The following is a 24,596-nucleotide window of genomic DNA, read 5'->3' as shown; positions in this document are numbered from 1 at the left end:
CATATCTAATCAATTTGGGTAATACAATTTAATTTTAATTTTGCGACTTATAAAGCATTAAAATATGTTTTTAATTTACATATTAAAACTAGTGTAGAAAATGTCAAATGTAAATTATATCATTGAAATTTCATTTCCATTTTGCACTAAATGTTGCACATATGTATGGGAAAATGTACATTTAAATACTGAAATACATTGCCATTTTACATATTGCATTGTCATTTTGCATATTACATTTCAAAATGAATTTTGCTACCCATATGCTTCCATAGAATAGGGGCTCTGAAAGCAACTGTATCAAAGAAACAAGAGTTATTCTTAAGAGAAGGTCAAACAGTCATACAGAGCATCTGCAGAGTGTGACAAATGAATAACCCTTAGTCCCAATCTTTTATATTCTAAACTATACCAGGATATTCTCTTATTAACCAATTGTGATGCATATTGCTTACATTCCCTTTTATGGGACCCCTACCTAACAGAAATAACATTTCTTGTCTGACACTTGTTTTGACACATGGTATCAACATGAGCATGAAGATAGACACAGAAGAAGCTTCTAGAACAGAATTAACAGATGATAAAGTCATTTTCCATCAGCACAAAATTACTAAAACCTAACACCACAACTGAAAATATAAATTAAAAGCTATTTTAAAATATTTATAAATGCTATAATTTTACTTATACTATAATAAAACTAAAAAAAAATTACAGAATTACTACAACTTAATATGCAAACCATAAATATATTAAAAAAAAACTAATTCTACATATTCATAAATACAATTTATAATTCTACATAATACTGGTAAAAAAAAATACCAATTTCCCCTTTGACCAAGGATAATTTCCACAGATCGCACTGATTTTAGAAAAACTAGTTATGGAGTGTCCCTGCCCTCTACACAGTGTTTGCTTATGTTTGGACTGGCGTCTATGGGTGACCCAATTTCAGACGCTTTGTTCGGGGGAGCCGCCTGCATCAGTTTTGTACCTTAATTCAAAGAGCTCAGATACATTTTTTATTATGAAACAATTTCTATGTCAATATTTTATATTTAAGTGCATTTAGGGACCGTAAATGTTAAATATTTACTCCTGAGCTGATTGACGTTTTCAGTGATTCTATCACATATGACAGAAATTGTGTCGGTAAGGAGGCGCATGCGCAGATGACTTCACATCAACCGTGAGTTCGACTGGCATATAAAACTCGCGCTGGCGGAGTCCGCTGGAATTAGCCTACTGTAGTCTGTGGCACCGAAACTCTCCGCTTCCTCAGTGGACGCCTGATAACTGGCTCTCATTACTAACGAGACACATTTAACTGTCTTGGCATCTTGTTGGAGTTGGATAAGAGATGACGGGTCCCTAGCGACGCTAAAGGGTGGCCTGAATCTCGACCAAAGAGAAATAACAACTGAAGACAACATTCGAAGTTGGCATGAAGCAGCGCGCTTCGTAACGCATTCAATCTAAGAAGATTTATGTCCAGGATTATAGCTCGGATTCTCTCAGATTTCTCCCGTATGACTATATCTTAAATAGAAGATCCACCTGGTTCATTTGAAGTGTTTTGGAAGACAGTTTGTGTCGTGATGAACTCCAGGAGCACGTTGGTTCCAGCAGTGGTGCTGTCCAGCGTCCTGCTCCTTCACTTCGCTCCTTTGTGTGTTAATGGTGGTGAGTATTATTATACAATCTTTCTAAATGCCTGCCTTTCCTGCATTTAACAGAGACCTTCGTAGTTTTTTCTGTGATCTGTTGGAGCTTTTTAGGGTATAAATTGTGCAAATTTTAAACAAAAATGTAATAAAACTTAATAGATTAATTATCGGATCTAGCGATAAATGGGTGTTTACATGTGAATGAACTTTAAGTTATGTAATAAATCGTTAGCACAATTACTTGAGGAAGCTCGAGTCGTTTCAATTTCAGAAGTATGGACCTTTTAGATAAAATGTTTTACACACAGCCTTTTTTTCTTCACCTTGGTATATTTTTTTATAAATATTTAAATGTCTTTTAACAATGTATGTAGTAATTCATGGCTGATCATGAACCAAATAATTTACTCGATTTTATACTTTGTATAAAACATGTATTAGGCTATGTATTTTAGACTGGATAATAGAAAACTTACTTTTGGCTTGCAAAAAAATGCTCATGACTTTTTCATGTGCATCTTTTAATCGCAGCTGTATTTGATGCTTCATTTTTAAATCTAAGTTTAAGTTTACCAAATAATTCACATATTTATGGAATAAGAGGGTGACCATTTTTCCACTGACAAAATTATGGTCCTTTAAAAAAAAATGTTGCTGAGCAACAGCACCTGAAGACTAGGTCTAGGTAATGATTGAGTAAAGCAGGAAATTATCATTTGCATTAGAAGCTTTAAACGTTTGCACTTAGCTGAACCTCTGACCTCTTGGCAGACTTCCCAAAATCGATGTGTTATCGCATCACTGACTCTTCAGTGACATGCATCTTTCATCAACACAGGACGTTAAGCAAGCAGGCTCTGCTGAGAAAACTGACCTAAGCAATGATAACAAATAAATAGCTTTTATTTTGCTTTTTAAAATCATTAACAATTAACAAATCCAGTGCTCTTGTTTTTGTTTGTGGGGGTGGGAACGTAAATGGTGCAGTTGCTCTGACATGTAGCTGGAATTATTGATTAACACACTTCCTGGTAAACGATGATTGACAGTATTGATTAGTCATAGACTGCAGAAGGTAGGCTTTAAAGTAGTGGTCGACCGATATGGATTTTTTTGATAGTTGATGCCGATATTGAGGTGGCCGATAAGTATGATATTACACGATTGTATTTAAATAACATGCATAATACTGTATGCTGCAAAGACACTGCATATTTAATAATAACATCATTAATTGAAAAATTGATAAATATGAAACAAATTTAAACTTGCTTAAGTGTAAATCTGTTTATTTTACAGATTTAAAAAAAAAACTTGATTCTGTACTACTATTACAGTACTTCTCACAAATATAGTTAAAACATTAATAAAAAAAAGGAAGTAGACACTGTAACCAACAGTGCATTTAGTAATAAGTTTGTGCTCAGCGGAAATCTTTTTTTTTTTTTTTACAAATAAAGACCAGGGTTAACCAGAGGTTAATTTTACATACAACAAACCGTGACATAACATGAATATGATGGTGGCCAACTGGATATAGCATAGCATATTTTGAAATCAAGAATTTATACTTTACATCCACATCTGCACTAAGGTGCTGGCATTCTTGCCACTGTCAAAATAAAAGTTCCTTCTGAAACATTGGCTGCACAGAAAAAACAACAACATATCGGCTGACACTGGTAAGTGGACAAATATCAGCTAAAATGTCGTTGACTACATCAGTCAACACAATCAAAATTGACTTTTTTGTATACATTGTTCCAGTGGCTCTTCTTCCATAAAGTGAACGATTAATCAGTGCACATTATTCCAAACAAAAAAATGTCATCTTAATCTAAATTTCTTCTTCTTTTTTTTAAACCCATTACCTCCGACCACTTGTCAAAGGTGCCACTTTTTACAATCCACAAATTCTCTAAATAAAATACTGCCCTCAATATGCCCATTGAATGTTATTATCCTTATAGAGATGTCACATCATTTTATATTAAAGTCAACTCAGAGAATTCAGTCAAACCACTTTTCATAGCTATTCATTCAGCTGAAATGTGTTGTGTATTGTTGCCAGTTGCTATTATTCCCTCTTTTACTTATATTTGGTGTTTCTTTTGTTGTTATGTTAAACTAGGGACAATCATTACAATAACTGAACTTGCATTGCTAGTGCCTAGCTGAAATTTGTGGGCATGCTGTGACAAAAGGCTGTTACTCTTCTTTGTTGTTTTTACCAAGACCTAGCACTCACATCCCCAACCTTAGGAGAACAAGAGAGAGAAACAAAAAGCGACAAGCAGGATGCATTCACAAAAACATGCACAGATTTAGTCTTTGAACCATGTCTTGATGTTTTTTTTTAAATGTCTAAAACCAGCCTCAGATAATTTCTTTAGGGCACTTTCTTGCTAAACTTGCTTAGATCCTTTCCATGCATGGCACAAGAGAGCCATCTGCCACTGCGGTCTCATAACAGCAGAGACTGTCAATGAGCATTACCGTCAACGAGCTAGTGTTAGCGCTGGCCTAGCCTGCCCGTATGGAGCTCCCAGTGAGGGCCAACAGTATTTATCCTGCCAGACGCTGACACTAGAGCTGCCTACACTGTTGGAAACTTATGGAACTACACAACCTGTTGGATACTTGCTGGTTGTCAGCGTCTGTGCAATAAAACATTACAGTTGAATGAATCATGTTGCTGTTGATCCAGTTTTGTACTTGTTAAACTCAATGACGTTTCTAGACACACAAGGAGACCAATCTCTTTCAAACACTTGATGCTGTGCACACACATTGTGTACATGCACTAAAATATTCTTGCATCAATTGGAATTTGGACATTCTGATTATAAACCAGTAATGCAAAAGCATTTACCTGATTAAGACAAAATTATGATTTCGAGAAATCCACGTATGACTGCTTGCATACACCAATATTAATTAGAATGTTTTTGTCTCTGCAAGCATTATTTGAAAATCAGTTATTAAAATGTGCATGTCCACATGAAAGTGATTCTATATTTGTTCTATATTTTACATGTATAATATTTTATAATTTTATAGTTTAATACAATTTAAAATGATTATTTTAGTAAATTATAAATTATTTACAATGTTAATGTGAATAGCTAAAATTATAATTTATTAAAAGCTATTTATTAATTAATCTTAATGCTTAATCAGTAAAGATTGTGTAAAAAAGGTGTAAAAAATTATCAGTATGAAATTGGCATCCCCACCAATGGATGATAACGTATTATAAATGACCTCAGATGATGCCAACCATGAAACAACATACAGAACTACCACATTTTGCTATAAGTTTGATTGCATCATATAATAATTGCTGTTAATAGTGTTTATCGTCTGTTTGATTACGTCTTTAAATGATTTTTCCTTACATTTCTGTCATATGTACATTAACTGACAGTCACCACTGATAAGCTACTACTAAATATTGTAGAAACCTAATTTGCTGTAAAGTTGCTTTGCAACGATTTGTATCGTGAAAAGCGCTGTACAAATAAACTTGAATTGAATTGAATAAACGTGCGCTGCATATGTCATCTGATGCTTTAAATGCTCAAGCTCTTTAAAGTCAGGTGGATTCTGACTGACTCTGAAAGTGTTTTCAACGTTGTTGTCATTATAGTTGTGGTGTGGACTTTATAGTTCTAGTTATCATTCTTTAACTTTTGCATTCTTTGAATATCATTAATAAAAAAAATGCTACAATAAATCTTAAAGCCATACTGTTTATGAATGGTGAAACAAACAATTGGCTTTCCCTCTTAAATCGAGATTAGAGTGAACTGGAATTTTTTTAACTGATCTTCTGTAATCTGCTCAAATGCTCATTACTGGCTCATGCATGTGCCCAAAGTAACATTTCATTTATCTGATACATTCTCAACACATTGAGTGCAGTTTTTGGCCCAAATATTTAATTTAGGTGGCATAACTATTAATGGGTCATGCTGTACAAGAGTAGCACAGGTTGGGGTGGGGCATGGAGTTGGCACTGTTAATTCACCAGGTCTGGCATCTCTATATGTCTGTTCGGGCTTTGCACAGATACTGCTGTGAACCTGCACCCCATCCCTGATGCCAAGGACGTCCATGCCAGCTCCCCTGCCAAGCAGCATCACAGTACTATTTATAACTAAACACATGGGTGCCAGTGTGGATTTTATTCAGCAGAGCTTAGAATGACACTTGCCTTTAGGATACCAAGTCATCAGATTTGAAATTAAGGTGAGGTGAGTTAAATGTTAAGTTGTCTATTACATAAAGAGCATTGGCTGCATAGTAGAAGAAATCGGCAGGCCTACATGGCATCTGCGCCCACAGAAATCAGAACGCCCGTCATTCACAAAGTTCTGCACAGTCTCTGCCCCTTGCATTTTAAAGTTGCATTGAAATGGAAAAAGTGACAGATCCTTTCTTCTGTATGGTGATGTACATCCAAAATGGATTATCAAAAATATAGATCAGGATTTTTATCCGTTGGTTGTTGATTGGATGGAGGCAGATCTGATTGCAAGCTTGCAGCCAATTGTAAGAAACATCTTCACAACACAAATTAAGATATTTTTGATGAAATCCGAGAGCTTTCTGACCCTGCATAGACAGCAACGGAGCTACCTCATTCAAGGCCCAAAACGGTAGTAAGGACATTGTTATAATAGTCCAAGTGACAATAGTGGTTCAACCTTAATTTTATGAAGCTACGAGAATACTTTTGTGCACAAAGAAAACAAGAATAACGACTTTATTCAACAATTTCTTCTCTTTAGCTCTCAGATTTAATCAAAAATATCTTAATTTGTGTTCCGAAGATGAACGAAGGTCTTACGGGTTTGGAATTACATGAGGGTGAGTAATTAATGACAGAATTTTCATTTTTGGGTGAACTGTCCCTTTAAGGAGACTAAATGATTGGAGAAGTCCTGCATACATCACCAGACCGAAGTCATTTCTGAAGTCTGGTGAAAATTAATTTAAGACATTAAAATTTATGAGGTAAAAAAAAAAAACAGTAAATTGAAACTGTGATGGATGAATTGCTCACAAAAAGATCAATAACATGTTTTGAAAATTGATGATTTGTCTTTTTGTGCTGACTTTAAATACTTTGGCTAATTTAATTACCATTTCAACTAGCAATAAAAATGGACTAATCAGCTCTGTTTAACACATTTTGAAGATTAAGTGAAAAGGAGTTGTTCACCTAGAAATCTTCTGTTAAACACAAAAGAATATATTTTAAAATGCCTTTTATGCACTCAAAGAAAGGCAATGGGATCCAGTATTGTTATAGACTTGTATTTTATAGACAAACATTCTTCTAAATATTTTCTTTTGTTCTTTGTACATGGACATTTTTATGGAGCATCTTGACATGTAACCTCAAATACTCCCTCCGATTACAGGTCTGTTTGGGTCATCAGAGATCGAGGGAGAGAAAGATAGTACGAGGGATGAGAGAAGAGAGGAAGAGTTGACATTTGCAATTTTCCATGCTCTGCAACATGAAGTCTTTTTTCTCCCCTCAAGAGTGTTACATAAGCAAATAATGTCAACCAGAGACAGAGGAAGAACGTGTGCTGTTTTTTTAATGAAGGTGAAGAGAGAATATTAAGATATTCAACAGTACAGTGTTGCTTTACAGTACTATAGCACTGAAGTTGGATGTTTAGATTGGTCTTCCTTGATCATCATTTATTTGTATTCTGATTTGATTCAGATTTTATGTGGTATTGATTGTAAATAGAGGCCATGAGCACAGTGAGAGAATGAATGACGGCATACTTTCACACACTCTTACAAATTTAAATGTCTCACTGGTGAGGTCATGAGAAAATACTTCTCTTCCCTATTTCTTTCTCACTCTCGATCGTCTTACCCCCCTTTTTTCTCACTATCCCCCTCTCTCTTGCAGTCTTGACTTGCTTACTAAACAGAAAGGCGACAGAAATCCTTCTCAAAGGCTTTGGCACTGGTCTTCAAATAGGCGGAAGGAGAAACACACTCTCACTGTCACATTTTTTCATCTTCACTCCATTATAGCATGTGTTTTGTGGTATTTTTCTTTCAATGAGACTTTCCCCCAACCTCTCTTTTCTGTCAGCTGACCCCTTCACAAGGAGTTATGCAAATCAAAACAACTGTTTTCCTCTAGTCTCTCTTGCTCTGGGGCTCTGGGTTGACTGTGTTTTATTCTCATCAGTCCAGTGTAGCATTTAGCTCTTAAATATTTCAAAATAAAAGTAAAAGGAGCCAACTGTTGCTTTGAAATTAAACTAGATAAGAATTTAATAGAATACTTGAACATCACGTGAAGTATGTGAGAAATAATTTATGCACCCACTGCCATCTCCGTTACCCTCTCAGGGGGGATTGTGTGAATAAATGAATGGGAGAAAGAGAGGAAGTGAATCAAGTGGAGAGGACAGAAGGGTCTCTGTTTTATATGGCTTTTGAGATGTTCCAAAATGGCAGCCCCTTTACATTGCTTCTTGGCAACTGTGTGTGTGAGTGAGTGTCTGTTAGGCATTGATGTGTGTCTTGGAATTAATTTACAATAAAGAGGAATTAAACCAAGAATGCCCATGGAAACAGAATTTCACACTGTCAGTCAAATACTTAAAGTAGATTGCTGAAAGACAATCTAGAAAAATTGACTGTAAATGTTCCTCAGATCTGCTTTTTGTTACCGTTTTAATTGAAATGCTCAAGCAGAATCGAAGTGGGCTTTATTTGCCAATTGGGCACAAACGCTTTATATATATACTTGTGTGTTACTGTTTTAAATGCACTACCGTTAAAAAGATGTCTATTTTAAATGGAAGTTCAAAAGAACATCATTTATTAAAGAAATGAAAAAAGTATCTTGTATGTATCTTGATATATCTTGGTATATAGTATTAGAATGATTTCATAAGGATCATGTGACACTTAAGACTGGAACAAGGGCTGTTGAAAATTCAGCTTTGCAACAATGGAATAACATATATATTTTTAAAAAATATTAAAATGGAAGGCAGTTTTATTTTAATATTAATCATATTTACAATATTACTGTTTTTACTTTATTTCTGATCAAATAAATCCAGCCTTCTTTTAGAGACTTCTTTTAAATCTTATTGAATACTGACCCAACGTTTTGAACAGTAGTGTATATATTTCATGAAATAATATTAGACAATCAGGGATTGAAATAAAAAGGATATTTCCACATGCGTTCATATTTGAGGTAGATTGCATTAGATTGGTTTACAGTATCAGTAAAAGATAATCAGTTAGGTCAGTGAGATTTTCCAGTGCTAAAGAGGAATTCCCCATTGTGTGTTTATCTTTGTGCATTAAAGCTTACCCATCCAGACTGACCAATGCAAGTCTCAACCTACAGCCCTTAATCCTAATCTGAATCCCAATCCTAGCCCGGGCTCAGGGGGGTACATTAGTACATCAGAGCTGCTAATCCAGCTACCACAAGCCGCTTTGGAAAGAAATCTGGGGCCTCGCCCACAGCAGTGTATAATTGAGCAGATTTGTCTGGGTGTGTGTGATACAGAGTACATATTATGTCTTTTGTTCTCTCTCTGCATGAGTAGCTGAGTTTGCAGTATAGCAGTGAGTGCTTGTGAAGGTGTTCTTATACAGAGAAATAAATAAATAAAAGAGTTTGTGACTAACTTTTATTATTATTTGTTTGTTTTCCAGGCAGTTCATTTATCTCCAATTCTACTGGCACTAATTCCTCAGACCTGAATGGGGTGGGGCTTAAGTCTGCACTTCCTGGTGAAGTCACACCTATTGCCCAGGCCCAAGTTCACTCTCGAAAACCACGAGCTGGAGAAGAGTCAGGCAGCGGTGGAGAAACCTCAACCAGTACTGTTGATTCAGCCGAAAGGGAACGCCTCATTGATCTGACGATAGATGGCATGGCTGCCCGGCTGGCCACGCTGGCTGAACCCCGGACACGTGGCCTGTCCCAGCTGGATTTTAGCGAGGAGAGAATCGAGGACAGCGCCCCGCGCTGGAAGAGCGAGAGACTACAAGCAGATGGGACGTTGTTAGATCCTGTCACGAGTCCTGCTCCTGAGTCCACCTCTTCCCAACCAGAAGAAGTTATCACGGTGAATTTTTACAATCCTTCTCACCAACAGCATGTGCTTGATCCTCCTGCTTGGGTTCAGGAGCTCCAGGGTGGAGATCCAACTTCCTGGACCCTTTCTGATTTTTATGATTATCTGTCACCTGACTATTCGCCCACTGAAGTTTACCTAGAGGAAAGCCAACCAACGCCACCTGACATGGAAGATGAAAATGTTCTTCTCATAGCCAGCGCAGTTCCCTCCAACACTAAAGTTATCACCTCTGATGATGGATCTGGAGAAACTTCACCTGGAGCATCAGATGTGCTCAACTCGGGTTGTCTCTATGGATTTGTGCATTATAATGGCACATGTATCTCGTCATGCGACATCTTCCCCAGTTACTGCTTCAATGGAGGACAGTGCTATGTGGTTGACGGTATTGGAGCTTTTTGCCGGTAAGTCGCACGCATACATGTGTTAAGGCCCATTCACACCAAGAATGATAACTGTAATAAGTATATAAGCATCCTCAACAACGCAAAACAATGTTCTGTTTTTATAAGCATGCACTGTAGTTATGTCATCTGCAGCTTTAAAGGAACACTCCACTATTTTTGAAAATAGGCTCATTTTCCAACTCCCCTAGAGTTAAACAGTTGAGTTTTACCGTTTTCGAATCCAATCAGCCGATCTCCGGGTCTGGCGGTAGCACTTTTAGCTATAGCTTAGCATAGATCATTGAATCTGATTAGACGGGGGGGGGGGGTCCTGTCCCCCCCAACCCCCCGGGATTTCGGCCTATGGGTTCAGTTTTAATTAGTCATGTGTATTTAATGGAACAATGGAGAGTGTTTGTCTCTAATTGGCCTGCTTAGCCAACACACAAAACAAGACAAATTAATGGAAGAACACAAGTAATACAGTACATATACTTAATATGTAACATTTAATAGATTACACTTTTCATCTAAATATTTAAATTGGTTTGTGAAAGGTGTCATCATACATGTTTGAGCTGTTTTTTATCATGTTTAAGGAATGCGGAAAGCATCAGTGGCATCTGATCAAACCTTCATAATGAGTTTGAAGATGTAACTCGATCCTTCAGTCATGTTCTTGCATCTGTTCATGGTGCGGGATTATGATTTACATCAAATGTTGGGATTGAAGAGGGATTGAGTCTCAGTTGAAGACATCTCTTGGGAATAGTAGTAAACGGCCTATAATGATCTTGAAACTGGGCCAAGCTCATGCTAACCAGGTCATGCACGCTATTTTACACTGTGCGGCAGTTGCCATAGGGTTTATAGGAAAGCTTTTTGGCCTTTATTTAAATGGCTAATGTAACAACACTCTACCATATGTAAAACAAATAAGATATATAATATATAAATCATTGTTTAAGTTCTTCAGCCATTGTGTTAGTTGCTGCTACAAGAACATGAAAACGTCTTGCTGTAGAAATGTTTGGTGACAAAACTATGCCAACAGTGCACTTACTCAATTTATTATTTTCCCTCCATCTGCTAGAAATATCAATGATCATTAGCTGTTGCCTTAAATATGCTTGATCCAGTATGTGTTGTGCAGTTGAGTAAAACAGAACGACCCAGTTTTTTTTCATCAGTGTCCTTCAGTAACACTTGCCTGGTGCCTTCAAAAGCCTTGGTAATTTTAAAGTGACAAGGTTTTTTTTTAAATGCCATACCTTATTACTATTAGGCAGAATTTTAAGTTCCTAATAGTTATCCAGCGCGCAATGCCAGAACCATGAACATGTTTAACATACAAAAATTCTAACGTATCTCATAAATGTGACATTTATATCACAACTGTGGCTGTATTTCTTGTTTTATTTTTTTTTGGAGACTGCTCTCCATATAGTAGCGAATCAGATTGAATTAAAAACTTACAAGAACTGGACACTGTCAAAAGTGGCAGAAGTGATGAGACCATAAATTATTTGTGAAGCAGCTTTAGAATATAAAATGTAAGAAATATGAGGCTATATACTGTACATAAACCATTATTAATTACAAATGCTTTTACGAAACACCAAAGAACTGTAAATGCCTTTCACATTTGTAGCTAATTTCAGTAATGGAGATTAACATACACATTCAGTTTTTTTTTTTTTTTTTTTTTCAGACATTTATTCAGTTTGACACATGGTAATAATCAGAAGATTGCTTTAATACTATGATAAAAATGATGGGTTGAATTCCTGTGTGCATGATAAGAATGTTTAGCATTTGACTCACAAACAACTGCTATAATTTCAGGTCCACACTCCAAGCCTGTCATCATGGCTTGGCATCATATCACTACTAAACCAGCATCCACTACTGCCACAACTCTGCTCAGAGGCCAGTGCAGAACCTTATTAAACATTTGCTCAAATAGATTTTGGTCAGAGCCCAGATTTGTGAATGTGTGTGTTTCAGTTTAAGAGCTAAAGACCCTGCCTCAAGGTGGTGCTTTGGACCATAATAGTGGGGTTCTGAGAATCTTATTTGTGTGTAGTGAAGCCTCAAAGCTAGATGATGTGATGTGTTAAGCTGTGTATTTGAGCAGATGACAACTGGCTCTACACTGGATACTGCGACACCCTTATCCACATCTTTAAAGTCAGAATGAAATCAGCATGAACTATTTCTTTCCTGCCTTATTATAATTGATCAGTGCTCATTATCCCACAGAAAGAATAGTTTGACTTTGTGATCTTGCTATAGTCAGATATTTTTATTTATTTTAACAACAACAATCTATTTTACCTATTTATTTATTTATTATAATAACAATATAAACTAAGGAAACAAATTCATTAAATTATAATTGAATTATATGAAATAATTTATTGATCTATTTTTTTTTAATTTGTCCTTTTTTGTGATTTTATTTAATTTTTTTATAATAAAAAAGCAAAACCCCATTCAGTCCAGCTCCATTACTGAATGTAAAAGTAACTTTCAGTCAGGCACTGGATTTTGGTGTGTGGCACACACCGCAGGGCTAACTTGTCGATCGCTGAGAGAAGGCATGACAGGGTGCTGTCTACATTAACGGGGTCAGTGCTATTAGAAATTAGCATGTCAAGTCAAGGTTTCCATTTGTAGGGCACGTAAAGAGTGAACTAACAGATGAACGTAAGGTTTGTGGGGTGGAGGGGTCAATGAGTGCATTTTCTTCAGTGAATGCATTTTTGTGTAGCGCAGCCAATGGTTTATACTAAATGGATGGGTAGTTAGTAATAGACCATAAAACTAAGTTTCAAATTGATCTTTTTAGGCCGAATAGTAAACTTGGCCTACATGCACACTGAGCAATGATTTCCTGCATGTGCACTATTGATTGGCCGTTCACTCACTACAAAATGTACCCATAGGCTGCAGAGTGTAAGGGCCCTATCATACACCCGGCGCAAGGCGCGGCGAAAGTGTTTTTGCTAGTTTCAGCCCGACACAGTTCTCATTTTCCCGTCCTGCGCCATGTTGTTTAAATAGCAAATGCATTTGCGCCCACGGGCGTGCTGGTCTAAAAAAGAGGTGTGTTCAGGCGCATTGTTGGCGCGTTGTTATTTTGAGAAACTGAAAATAGACTGCGCCATAGACCAACTCAAACCTAAACTCAAAACTAAAGTCTGGCGCAATATTTTTTCTTTGTTATTTAAAGAGCGCGTTCGTAATATGCGCCTATAGGCAGGTGCACAACGCGCGTACACTTTGCTTATTACACACACAGGGATGCGCAGCAGCACACAAACATTTTTAAATATGAAAAATTACATTCCGCCATGGCGCGAGCGCAACTGGCTTTTAAAGGGGGTGGGAGATGAGACTCTGATTGGTTTATTGCACGTTACGCCCAAAAAACGCCCATTACTCATTAAGAGAACAGGGACAACCCGTTTAGACCATGCGCCCGGGCGCGCCGACCGTTTTCCCGCCGTTAAACTAGCAAAAGTGGATTCGGACACGCGCTGAGTGCACCTGCGCCGTGCGCTTTAGACCATGCGCTTAGATCGTTAAAATAGGGCCCTATGTATGTATGTATTTGTGGTTTGTGCTTGCCCAGCATCATATGCCATGTCTGTTAGTTTAATGGTATTTGCTTTGGCTTCATTTTTGCTCCGCCAACAAAAATGTAACGTGCAATATTTTGTCTAAAATATAAGTTACTCAGTAGTAACTTCTTGTTTATTAAGCTGTTGTATAAAAGCAATATCAGCACAGCTGTAATTTACCTGTGTCTCAATCAATGAACCATATGTGCTAAAATACATTACATAATAGAAAAATAATAGATCCAGCATCTTCAATAAGATATCGAGCACCTCACTGACAACACTGGTAAATGAGAGAATTTGTAAATCTATTTTTAGAAGTTGTGAACTGAGCACAGCTCAGGTGCTTTATTCTCTGTGGGACCGGCACTAATAGAGGAGCACATGCACGTCCTTGACAAGGCCATCTGTCCAGTCATGCAGCTGTAAGCTCTGCTGTAACCTTGCAGTAGATTCATAGTAATGATAAATGGGTCAAAAGGCCACACAACATCTGTCATTAAATGATCACAGAAGTGAATTATTGTATATTCTAGTTTTGAATGTTGCTCAGCTGCCTCTTTTCTAACACCCCTCTCTTTGTTGTTTGTAGGTGTAACATTCAGGAGTATATCTGGAACAAGGGCTCCAGGTGCGAGTCGGTCATTTCAGATTTCCAAGTGATGTGTATAGCAGTGGGCGGAGCTGCCATCATGTTGCTCCTCCTCTTCATGGTTGTAGTCTTTTTCTCCAAGAGGATGCACGTGCTTAAGACTGAAAACAGACGACTTTGCAAGCACAGGTGACACTTGCATGTAAACACACTTCTTAGAGTCTTAGTTTAAGATCTGATGGTTTAAATATCGGTTGAATACACTGTTGCACATACATGCTGGAGTACAATAAAATGAACAGTGTTAACATGGGGCTTTGAACACAATGATGTCACCCTTCTTTGCTAAAAGTAGGCCAATCTGACCGTGCTACACGAGAGAGTGACCTATATACTGTGCAGCCAAAGGCATTTAAACACAGTCCAACAGAGGGGTGAGATGGAGAGCAGAGTGGAAGAGAAAGGAGAATAGGAGGTTAGCATAGGGTCCCACTTTATTAACTACTATGTACTTACATTAAAAAATAAGTACAATGTACTTATTATGTTCATATTGAATTGCAAAAGGTTAGGGACAGGTCTGGTGGTATGGGTAGGTTTAAGGTGTAAGGGATGGGTCAACAGTGAATAAATAATTCAATTACAGAAATTAATTACAGATGTAATTACATGCAGGTATTTTTTTAAGTACAATGTAAAACATGTATGTACACAATAAATGCATTGTATCAAATTATTCATTTAAATGTAAGTACATAGGACATAAGGCCACCTAATATAAAGTGGGACCGAGCATAGTAATGAAGACAAGATGACAACAGTGAAAAGTGATTAAGGTTGAGTTTTAATAACTGCCCATCAGGGCCATCTGCTGCAGGTAACACTTGTGTGCATGTGTGCTTGTAGCAGAAACAAGTTAAACTTTTAATCCACTGCATCAAATAGAGTAATAATGTCCAAGCCACTTTCTATTTCAATGATATTTTTCTGAAGGATCATGTGACACTGTTGACTGGGGTAATTGCTGCTGAAAATTCAGCTTTCCTATCACAGGAATAAATTATATTTTAAAATATATTAAGATAGAATTTTTTTTAAAATTATTGTCATATTTCACAATATCCCTGTATTTTTACTGTTTTTGATCAAATAAATGCAGTTTTGGTGAGCACAAAGCCTCCTTCACACTGTCAGCGACATGCAGTGACAAAGTGACATGTTCCAATTTATTTCAGTGGAGAGCTGGCGATTTCCGGCCACATGGTGACAGGATGTGGGCATGTCCAGTGCAGCAGATTTTTAACTTTATGCAAGAGAGCTTTATGTAGACTTTATGTAGACTATGTATATCGACTTTTGGGAGCAGCAACCAATAGGAGTGAAGACTGTGTCTTTGTGCAGGCAAGGCAAGACACAGAATTTATGGCGTGATTTCACTTTTATTATTGTCTGTAAGTACGAATATAATAAAATGATGCTTGGAAAAGAAACCATTGACAGTTTCAGTGAGATTGATTCATACATTGATAGTTTTTGTTGATTGTATGATATATAATTAAGCACTGGTGCTGTTCATATTGAAACAGTTTTCTCTAAATAATGTTCATTTATTAGGTGCAAGAAAACTTATAATTTTTCAAATTCAGATGATGTTTTTTATTATTATTTTGTTTTATTTAAATTATTTTCTGTTGGTCTTTCTCTCCGTCTTTCAGTAAGTTCCGCCCAAAGTCGGAGCAGCACATCGATAACTTCTCGCTGTCCACCGTCGCAGAGGGCTCTCAGGCAAATGTAAGGAAACTGTGTGACACCCCGACTAACCTCCCCCATGCCCGTGCTTTGGCTTACTATGATAACATTATGTGTCAGGTAACTTTTCCTCTCCTCTCTTCCCTTCTGTTTTCCTGTGCATGAGTACTGAAGGTATAAAGTGCTCCCTCTCTCTTTCAGTTTAGGCGGTATGCTTATTGTCTTATTCCTTTCTTCATGTTGGAATTCTCTCTTTTCCACTCTTTTTTTATCATTAAGATGAGAAATAGAAACACCATCCTCTTCATCCCTCACTCTTTCCCTCAACGTCTGTCATTGACTCGCATGTGCCACCTAAGGTCATGTGAAGTACTACAGGCTGCATGAAGCATTGGAGAAACTGGATTATTTTATGTGTTTCCAAACATACTGATCATATTTGCAGTTGTGTAGAGCGGCTGGGCAGTCAATGCAATGATTTTCCAACGGTTTTAGTCCTAATTTTACAAGGTACAAAGAATATAATCAATATCTGCTGAGGTGTCAATTAATTAAGAGGGCATGATATAACGATGTACCAGAAGTGTGTCAGTAGAGTAATCCTCTCTCGCCACCCCACTCCTTAGAAAACCATGAGCAGATACACGTGGGAATATAAACCTAAAGAAGATCCCTGCAGCGAGGTAAGAGGACTCAATCTGACCTCCTCCCAGTGAGCTCTGATGCCCTGCTGATTCAAATAAAACGCTTTAATCCTGTAGCTTCATTATTACTCACCTTAAAAGTCCACTATCATGGTTGAAACACATCTTGAGCCTTTACTTCCTATGAAATGACATAGACAAGCAATAATAGATTTAGCGGTTTAAAATAGACGCTTCCTCACCATAGTTGCTATTGTGACTTTTTAGTGTGATTCATGCAATTGAACATCCTACTAGTGAACGTAGTAGTCAGCTGTTAATCTCCTCGCATCATTCAAAGCACTAACAACACAGCGACCTTGTAGAAATTTGTGTTGACTAACATATTCATAATTCTAAGGACACATGAAATATCGATACTATATCATTTATTGGTGGTATTATTTTTATTATTGAGTAATATATTATTTATTTGCATTGTCTGATATCAAATATCTAATTGTGGATTTCCTCTGTTACATGTAGATTCACTTTGCCATCATCTAAAACCCAGTTAATCTTAATAAAGTTCATCTTTAAAAACACAAATAATTTAATAATATGGATTGGTAAATATACTCTTTAAAAAGTCTCTTATCTATAATATCTCTCTTTTTATACTGTACATTTTGAGATGAATATTCAAAATGATCATACATATCATATGAGACACTGAGACTCATATATATATATATATATATATATATATATAAATTGAAATGATTAAATAAGTCCTGTGTGATGCCTGAATTCATGTGTAGTTTTTAAAATGATTTAAGTCTGTAGCAGGCTATTTTAAATTTTATTTAGAAGAAATAGCCTATTAAAGTGATTGGAATTAAAAGCTGGAAATATTTAACAGCTTATTGAAATTAAAGGTTACTATATTTTAAGGTTTAATTCTCGCTATTAACAAACCATTAACTATGACTTTTGCCTCAAACTCCTAATTTGCTGCTTATTAAGAGTTAGTAAGGTAGATGTTAAGTTTTGGGTAGGATTAGGGATGTAGAATATGATCATGCAGAATATATGCATTATAAGTACTAGTAAACAGCCAATATGTTAATAATAGGCATGCTAATAAGCAACTAGTTAATAGTGAGAATTGGTCCCTATACTTAAGTGTTACCAAATTAAACTTAATATTGAAGCATCCCTAATTAATCTCAATAGCAATTTACAAAAATAACTGCCTTTTGATATCATGACATCGACAGTATATGAACAGATGGATGACAAAAGAGATAAACATTTAAACTTTGTGTGAAAAAAAGATTGTTTCTCTGTGCTCCCATCTGGGGGTCATCTTTCAGAGTAGATTATCATGAATGATGAACCTATTCCTTCAGTTGTGCGTGTAACATTTGATCTTTAAAAGAGGACCAAACAGCGGTCTTTGCTATATTCACCTGTTACCTTGCAGTACCTGGTGAACCTTGAACTTGTCAGATCCTGTTCTCCTGCACTTTGATTTATGCCATTTGTTTATTCTGAGGTGAAACTCAAATCTAGTTTCTGATGATCTTTTGATTGTGTGGGGGTTGTATTGCCTTCACAAATGAAATTTCTTCCCCAGTGAGTTCATAGTGGAAGAGACTCTTTTATGATTAAAAGAGTCTGACAGCTTGACTGAGATGAGGCAAGAAATGAGGGATGATTGATGACAGAACATAGACGAAAGAGCTATGAAAATATCCCTAGGTGACTTTGTTTACTTGTAAGTTGTTTACTTGTCTTACTGCCTCCGGGGGAGAATTTATTTGACATTTTTCATCTTCTCTCTCTTGAGAATGGGTATTTACACATGTCTGATTTCAGCAGCATGAATAGTCTTCTTTTCTTTCCTCCCCATGGCATGTACAATCATTGCCTTTGTGGTTCCAAAAAAGGGATATCACAGGTAGCAAGTTGTACAAAAAAAAGCTTTGCTTTTAAGCAACTTGTTGTAATGACAAGCATTAGTTCACAGCAGTGAACATTCTGTTGAAAACAGCATTTTAACAAGCATTGCTTAATGCCTTCTGAATAAGCAAGGTTTACTGTTAGTCCCATATTATACAGTTTATGTAACCATTATGCTTATAGTGTGTTGATGTCTCTTGCGAAATAGTAAAAACTGCCGATATCCCTTGAAATTCCTGGTTGTGGATCAGTTTATGCTCTGAAGTTGACCTTTTACTCCCTCAGCTGTGAAGTGAAAACTGAATCCAGATCCATGCACTCACCTCCTGAACAGTTTTGTTTGTTATGGTGCCTTGTTTACATCTGGTATTATCCTTCTCTTTCTAGCTTGTACTTATTTGAACAATGTCTAAAAACCTGGTATTACAAGCACTTCCTGTATCTGTTTGCGTGTTTAAGAAGAATCGCTTTATGGATCCCCCAATTGTAAGTCGCTTTGGATAAAAGCGTCTGCTAAATGACTAAATGTAAGTGTAAATGTAAATGTATTAACATCCGGTGATCCAACAAGCAGCTTGAGGTGTAAACTGCATTCAGTGCATCTTGGAAATGCACTCAATCTTCATATATAACATCCCATTTCCACCAAAGTTATGACAGAAAAAATCAAATTGAAATACTAAGAATCTCATAATTGACTTTTGGCCTTTGATGATGTAATTACAAGAGAATTATGATGTTAATTATGACTCAAATGTGTCTTAAGCCAAAACTGACATACTATCTCATAATTTATTTTGAATGTCAATTTTGACTTTTGATCTCATCATTCACTTGGTATATCAGTCTTGACATTTGGCATAATTTTGAATCTTTCATAATTGACCAGGTTATAATTATAAAATCAAAAGTCAAAACTGACATATTAAATCAATCTTGAGATAGTATGTCAATTTTGACTTTTGATCTCATTATTGTCTTTGTCAATAATGAAAGTCAAAATTTTGCCAAATGTCAAGACATACTAAGTGAATTATGAGATACCAAGACTTTATTATGAGATCAAAAGTCAAAATTGACAGTCAAAACTGAGATGGTCAATTATGACTTATCTCATAATTGACTTGTTACAAAGTCATAATTACAAAATGTCATCTTCAAGTCATAAGTTGAAATTGAACCAGTTATCATAATTTTGAATTGTCATAATTGTCTTACTTTGACTTTTCATAATTGATTTTTGTTGAAATTGAACCACAGTTGTCATAATTTTAAATTCTCATAATTGTCTTATTTTGACTTTCCATAATAGATTTTTTTTTCAAATGGACTTGTAAACAGACAATTTAAGTCACAGACTGGCATAATGCATAATTGCACTAAAAATAGAGGCTCACCAAATATGACAATTTTATCATTTACTCTCCCTCATTCCGTTCCATTCAGTCATTAGGGGGCTGTCAAGCTCCAAAATGAACCACAGCTAACAGAAATAATCCATATGACTGTTATGCACTGATAGCTTTATGTGTGTGATTGCATTGGAAGTGGTCACTGGAGACACATTTGAGATGTTAATGCCAGGTGTAAAAGGGTGGAGTGGAACATTTAGTTATTTTTTCCCCTTTTTTCCATCTTGTGTGTATGTGTGTTGCTCCGCAGGATTGCACTTGCAAAGAAGATCCATGCAAATGTCCCCCTAAAGAGGATGAGTCTTTGAACAACCAGAACTTGCTCACGCCAAAACTGGAAAACGACACGGCCGCCACAGAAGACAATGCGGAGGAGGTAAATTCAATGCAGAACAACATGAACAACGTGTAGTAACACCCTTTTGCCACAAGCTGGCGCTATGACTGTAGCAAGACACACATTTGACACCTTGAAATTACTAAAATACCCTAATTAGTGGACTAAACATTGACATGGCACTCTTCCTTGCATTCACCTCAAGATGGCTCAGTGTGGGCTTCAAAACACACAAACGAAGCACTGAACTAGCATGCTAACTTATGTTTGTACTCTGTCATCACACGGTGGAGTTCCTACCGCCAGAGTACCTTACCAGCACATTGGCGTTGCCACATTCACCTTGTCCTTGCTTGCTGTGCCTGCTGATGTCACGCTGCTTCGTGTTATGTCAAGCTTTGTACTGTGTTCCGCTAAGTCACGCTACGCTATGAAATGCTTCACCCACAACCCAAAGGTTTAGCCGCCAGGTTTTCAACCTTTGACCTTCAGTCTTCACCGCTGTCACCTTCTGAACTCCTGTCTGTCCTGCCTTACTCAAGTCAGCATGCATTGGTTTTCTTTCGAATAAAAAAAAACAAAAAACAAAACGTCTGTGGGAAATAACGTAGCTATTTAGACTGTGTAAAAAAAAAAAAATTCTGAGATATGTAGATGTTTGTTGACTTATTCAGTGCGTATGTCTGAATATATATACAAATACTGCTTGGATTAATATTTATGTGCAGTATCATACAGTTTTAATGCTCATTGTGTCTTTAAACTAATTGATTTCTAATTATTTTGGTGTATTGACATTTTTTTTTTTTTACTTTTTTTTTTTTTTTTTTGAGAAAGCAAATGAAAATAAATAAAGCCAGTTTGTTTGGAATAAAACATTTTACCAGTACCAAATTGAGTGCCAGTGTATTCCTGAACTCCACCGTTCCTGTTTTGACTCCTTTACACTTTCACTGCTCCTCCTCACTCTTTTGCTTTGCATCTGTGCATGGCTTTAGCGTTCCTCAGGTACTGCTAACCATACTGGACATTTCACCTTCATATCACTGCTTAATTGTAAGACTGTCCTGACTTTACATATTTGGGTTTGTATAACAAAACGTGAATACTTTTCATGACATTTGCCATTTGCTGTCCAGTCTGGCTGTGAGTTGGCAAAGAAAGTTTGAAAAAATGGCTTAAATCTATATAACATAACAATGTAAAACATGTCACTGTTCATAAATTCCTCTCTTTAAAATTTATTTTATTTATATTTTTATAATTGATTATATTTTACAAAAAAAAAATCATTTTTAAAAAGAAAAAAAATTAATACTGTTCAAAACAAATTGGGGTCTCTAAGATTTATTTGAAAAAAATATACTTTTATTCAGCAAGGATGCATTAAATTGAAAAGACTTTTACACATTGTATTTCAGATACATACTGTTCTTTCGAACTTGCCATTCATAAAAGAGTGCTGAAAAAGTGTAATGGTTTCCACTATATACTGGATGCAAGTAAAAATGTTTCTTGAGCATCAAATCAGCATATTAGAATGATTTCTGAAAGATCTTGTGACACTTAAGAAAATTCAGCTTTAATATTTATTTTCAAAATGTATTAAAATGGAAAAGCAGTTATTTTAAATTGTACTAATATTTCACAATATTACTCTTTGTACTGTATTTTTGATCTAAGAAATGCAGCCTTGGTGAGCATAAGAGACTTGTCAAAAACAAAAATCTTACTGATCCCAAACCTTTGAATGTGAATATAGTAGAGCTGGAACTTAGCTTTGATGTGCTTAGTTGCTTATTGAGTCTGCCATCACTCATTGATAGTTTTACTCACAAATTAGCACAAGAATTCTGTCCATAAATTGCTAAAAAAAAAAAAAAAAAAAGATTACGGTAATACCAAAGTTTCCCACCTAAACATGACACCTGAAGTTTGAAAAGCTGCTTTCCTCTGAAAGTTTATCCAAAGAGCAGAAACTGGGCTTTTGAATCTAATCTGTTTAAGAATTTAATCACTGATACAACAATTAGACATTTAAATTGAATTTTGTGACTAATGCCAGATTGTTGCATAGCAATTATATGCAGACAGAAACTAGCGCGCACCCAGTCTAGTAAATTTGACAGTTGGAAATGAGCCTCAAAATAAGGTATTACAAAGGTTTTGAAAAGATTAAGCACCCCTCTACTTAATAGAGGGCGCAAGTGAAGTACAATCCTTTAATTCAGCTTGATAATACGAGATAATTTCCCACAAGCTGATTCACCGCTCATAGTTTGTGCCAGGTTGATGTCAACACTCAAATCACTCGATAATGCTCACAAAACAATGGCCTAATAGTTTCCTCTATTCACTTTGACTTCATTTTAATGCCGGGAGGGAGTTGTTATCAATTTATGCACTTTACTTGTTAAATTCTTTATGCTTTTTCTTTATGTATTGGTTTACCATGTGTTTGTCTGTGTAATTGTGTTATATGTGATTTTTTTTTTTGGATTCCTGTTTGTGTTGTTATGCTTGTGTACTTGTACCTGTGCCTTTGTATGTGTGTATGTGTCCAGGGCGGTGTGACCATCGACTTAGAGTTGCTTCTCCCCAAAGAGGCGAAAATGCTCCCTGAGACAAGCCCCCCACTGCACTACAACGTCTTTCTCTACAAGCTCCCCAAATCCCCTAAAAAGTCCCCTGTGCTGCGCCGGCCTCCTGGCAGATCTGTACAGGGGAGGCCTCTGTCCCAGCTCTGCCCCAGACGCAGCTCCGAACCCAGCTACAGCCCCATTAGCACGCGTTCCCTTCCGGGAGTGCTGTCCGGCTCATCCAGCCCTCACCTGGGCACGGCCTACACACCTTAACATGAGTGATGTACAACAAAACAAATGGCAAATTTATCCTACATGAGACTTCACCGTGAGAAATTTAAGAGACACTGATTGGTAATGAGTGAGAGTCTTGTGGATGAATAAGACATCAATTGGGAGGCAGGTTAAAAGCATTGGCCTTGACAGAAACAAAAGCACACAGCAGCACAATAAAGGTTAGTAGATGATAAATGGTGAGATGAAGTAGAATTGTTGTGCAACAGGAGTATAAAGGGAAAAGAAGTCAAGAAATTGTTAATTTGGTATTACAGATGCAAACATTGATGTCAGATGTGTTATGGTGCCAAGTTTTAGGTTTTATATTTTGTCAAACAGCACATTCATATTCATACACGTGCTTTCACAGAAATGATGGAACCTGTGAACATTCAGGGCAAACAAACAACTTGATAACTATTATTATTAACAAGGTGCTTTTTGTGTGTTTTTAATGTTAGATTAATACTTTCACTGAGAATAAAGAATTTTAGAATTGTTTAGATCTGACATTGTTTATTGTTGGTTCCTTGGACAAAAATGTGGTCATCATTTTTTGAAATGAAAATAAAAAAAATTAAGTTGAGGTTGCTAATTTCTAGGGAAGCCCTGAACCCAAATGTGGGAAGAAGAAAAAAGAAAATCAAGGTGGAAAAAATGGGAAATGTCACTTGGATCTTTCCTGAGCCTAGTCCGGAGAATGTTTTCTCTCTATATTTTTTCTCTCTACAGTTTTTCTCTCCTGAAAAACTTTTCTCTCACAAAAAGCTTTTTTCTCTTCCAAAGAACATCCCCATATATATATATATGTGTGTGTGTGTGTGTTTGTCTCATGATTTCTTGTAAATGTATTATTCAAGAATAAATCAACAGAGGAAGCAGTGTAAGCATAAGATTTCATGCTTAATTATTGCGGCATCTGTGGCATGCTTAATTGTTAGCTAGCCATCTTTTTTGATGGCAAAATTCTATGCAGAGAGAAAAAAAGTATTTGGGAGAGAAAAAAATTGGAGTGAGAAAAGGTTTTGGGGTGAGAAATAATTTTTGGAGAGAGAAAAAAAATTCTGGGAACAACTTCTTGTAAAAAAAAAAAAACAGTACAACAATACATTTGTCAAAAAGTGCAGCGTTGTCTTGCACGTGCAGTGTGCATGTGACGACTGATTGATAATCTAAACTAATACCATGTTCTGTAAGCAAGTCCTCTACAAAACACTTCAATGCT

At 36.4% G+C, this 24,596-nt stretch overlaps 1 protein-coding gene across 4 annotated transcripts; it reads left to right on the top strand.

The window, feature by feature from the left end:
• The first annotated feature begins 1,154 nt into the window (after window positions 1-1,154).
• LOC107748647 (chondroitin sulfate proteoglycan 5-like) lies at window positions 1,155-23,762 on the top strand. Of its 4 annotated transcripts, XM_016563539.1 has the most exons (7): window positions 1,156-1,689; window positions 9,396-10,227; window positions 14,428-14,616; window positions 16,143-16,218; window positions 16,803-16,859; window positions 20,427-20,552; window positions 23,078-23,762. In XM_016563539.1, exons 1-7 carry the CDS (start codon window positions 1,605-1,607, stop codon window positions 23,366-23,368), a joined length of 1,656 nt encoding a protein of 551 aa, XP_016419025.1. In that variant the 5' UTR covers window positions 1,156-1,604; the 3' UTR covers window positions 23,369-23,762. The 4 variants fall into 4 exon arrangements, with proteins under 4 accessions (XP_016419024.1, XP_016419025.1, XP_016419026.1 ...); XM_016563538.1 differs by lacking the exon at window positions 16,803-16,859 and having other exon boundaries at window positions 1,155-1,689; window positions 16,143-16,296; XM_016563540.1 differs by lacking the exon at window positions 16,803-16,859 and having other exon boundaries at window positions 1,157-1,689.
• The last annotated feature ends 834 nt before the right edge of the window (window positions 23,763-24,596 follow it).

This window comes from Sinocyclocheilus rhinocerous, unplaced genomic scaffold (genome assembly GCF_001515625.1).
Source record: "Sinocyclocheilus rhinocerous isolate Xijiao unplaced genomic scaffold, SAMN03320098_v1.1 scaffold499, whole genome shotgun sequence".
Lineage (NCBI taxonomy): Eukaryota > Metazoa > Chordata > Actinopteri > Cypriniformes > Cyprinidae > Sinocyclocheilus > Sinocyclocheilus rhinocerous.
This window is presented reverse-complemented; position numbering and strand designations above follow the sequence as displayed.

Excerpts from the sequence above, each read along its gene's own strand:
- LOC107748647 (XM_016563538.1), top strand. The coding sequence starts at position 1,605 with ATGAACTCCAGGAGCACGTTGGTTCCAGCAGTGGTGCTGTCCAGCGTC. Across the intron at positions 14,617-16,142 it reads AGACGACTTTGCAAGCACAG|TAAGTTCCGCCCAAAGTCGG; the intron begins GTGACACTTGCA and ends TCCGTCTTTCAG. Across the intron at positions 20,553-23,077 it reads CAGAAGACAATGCGGAGGAG|GGCGGTGTGACCATCGACTT; the intron begins GTAAATTCAATG and ends GTATGTGTCCAG.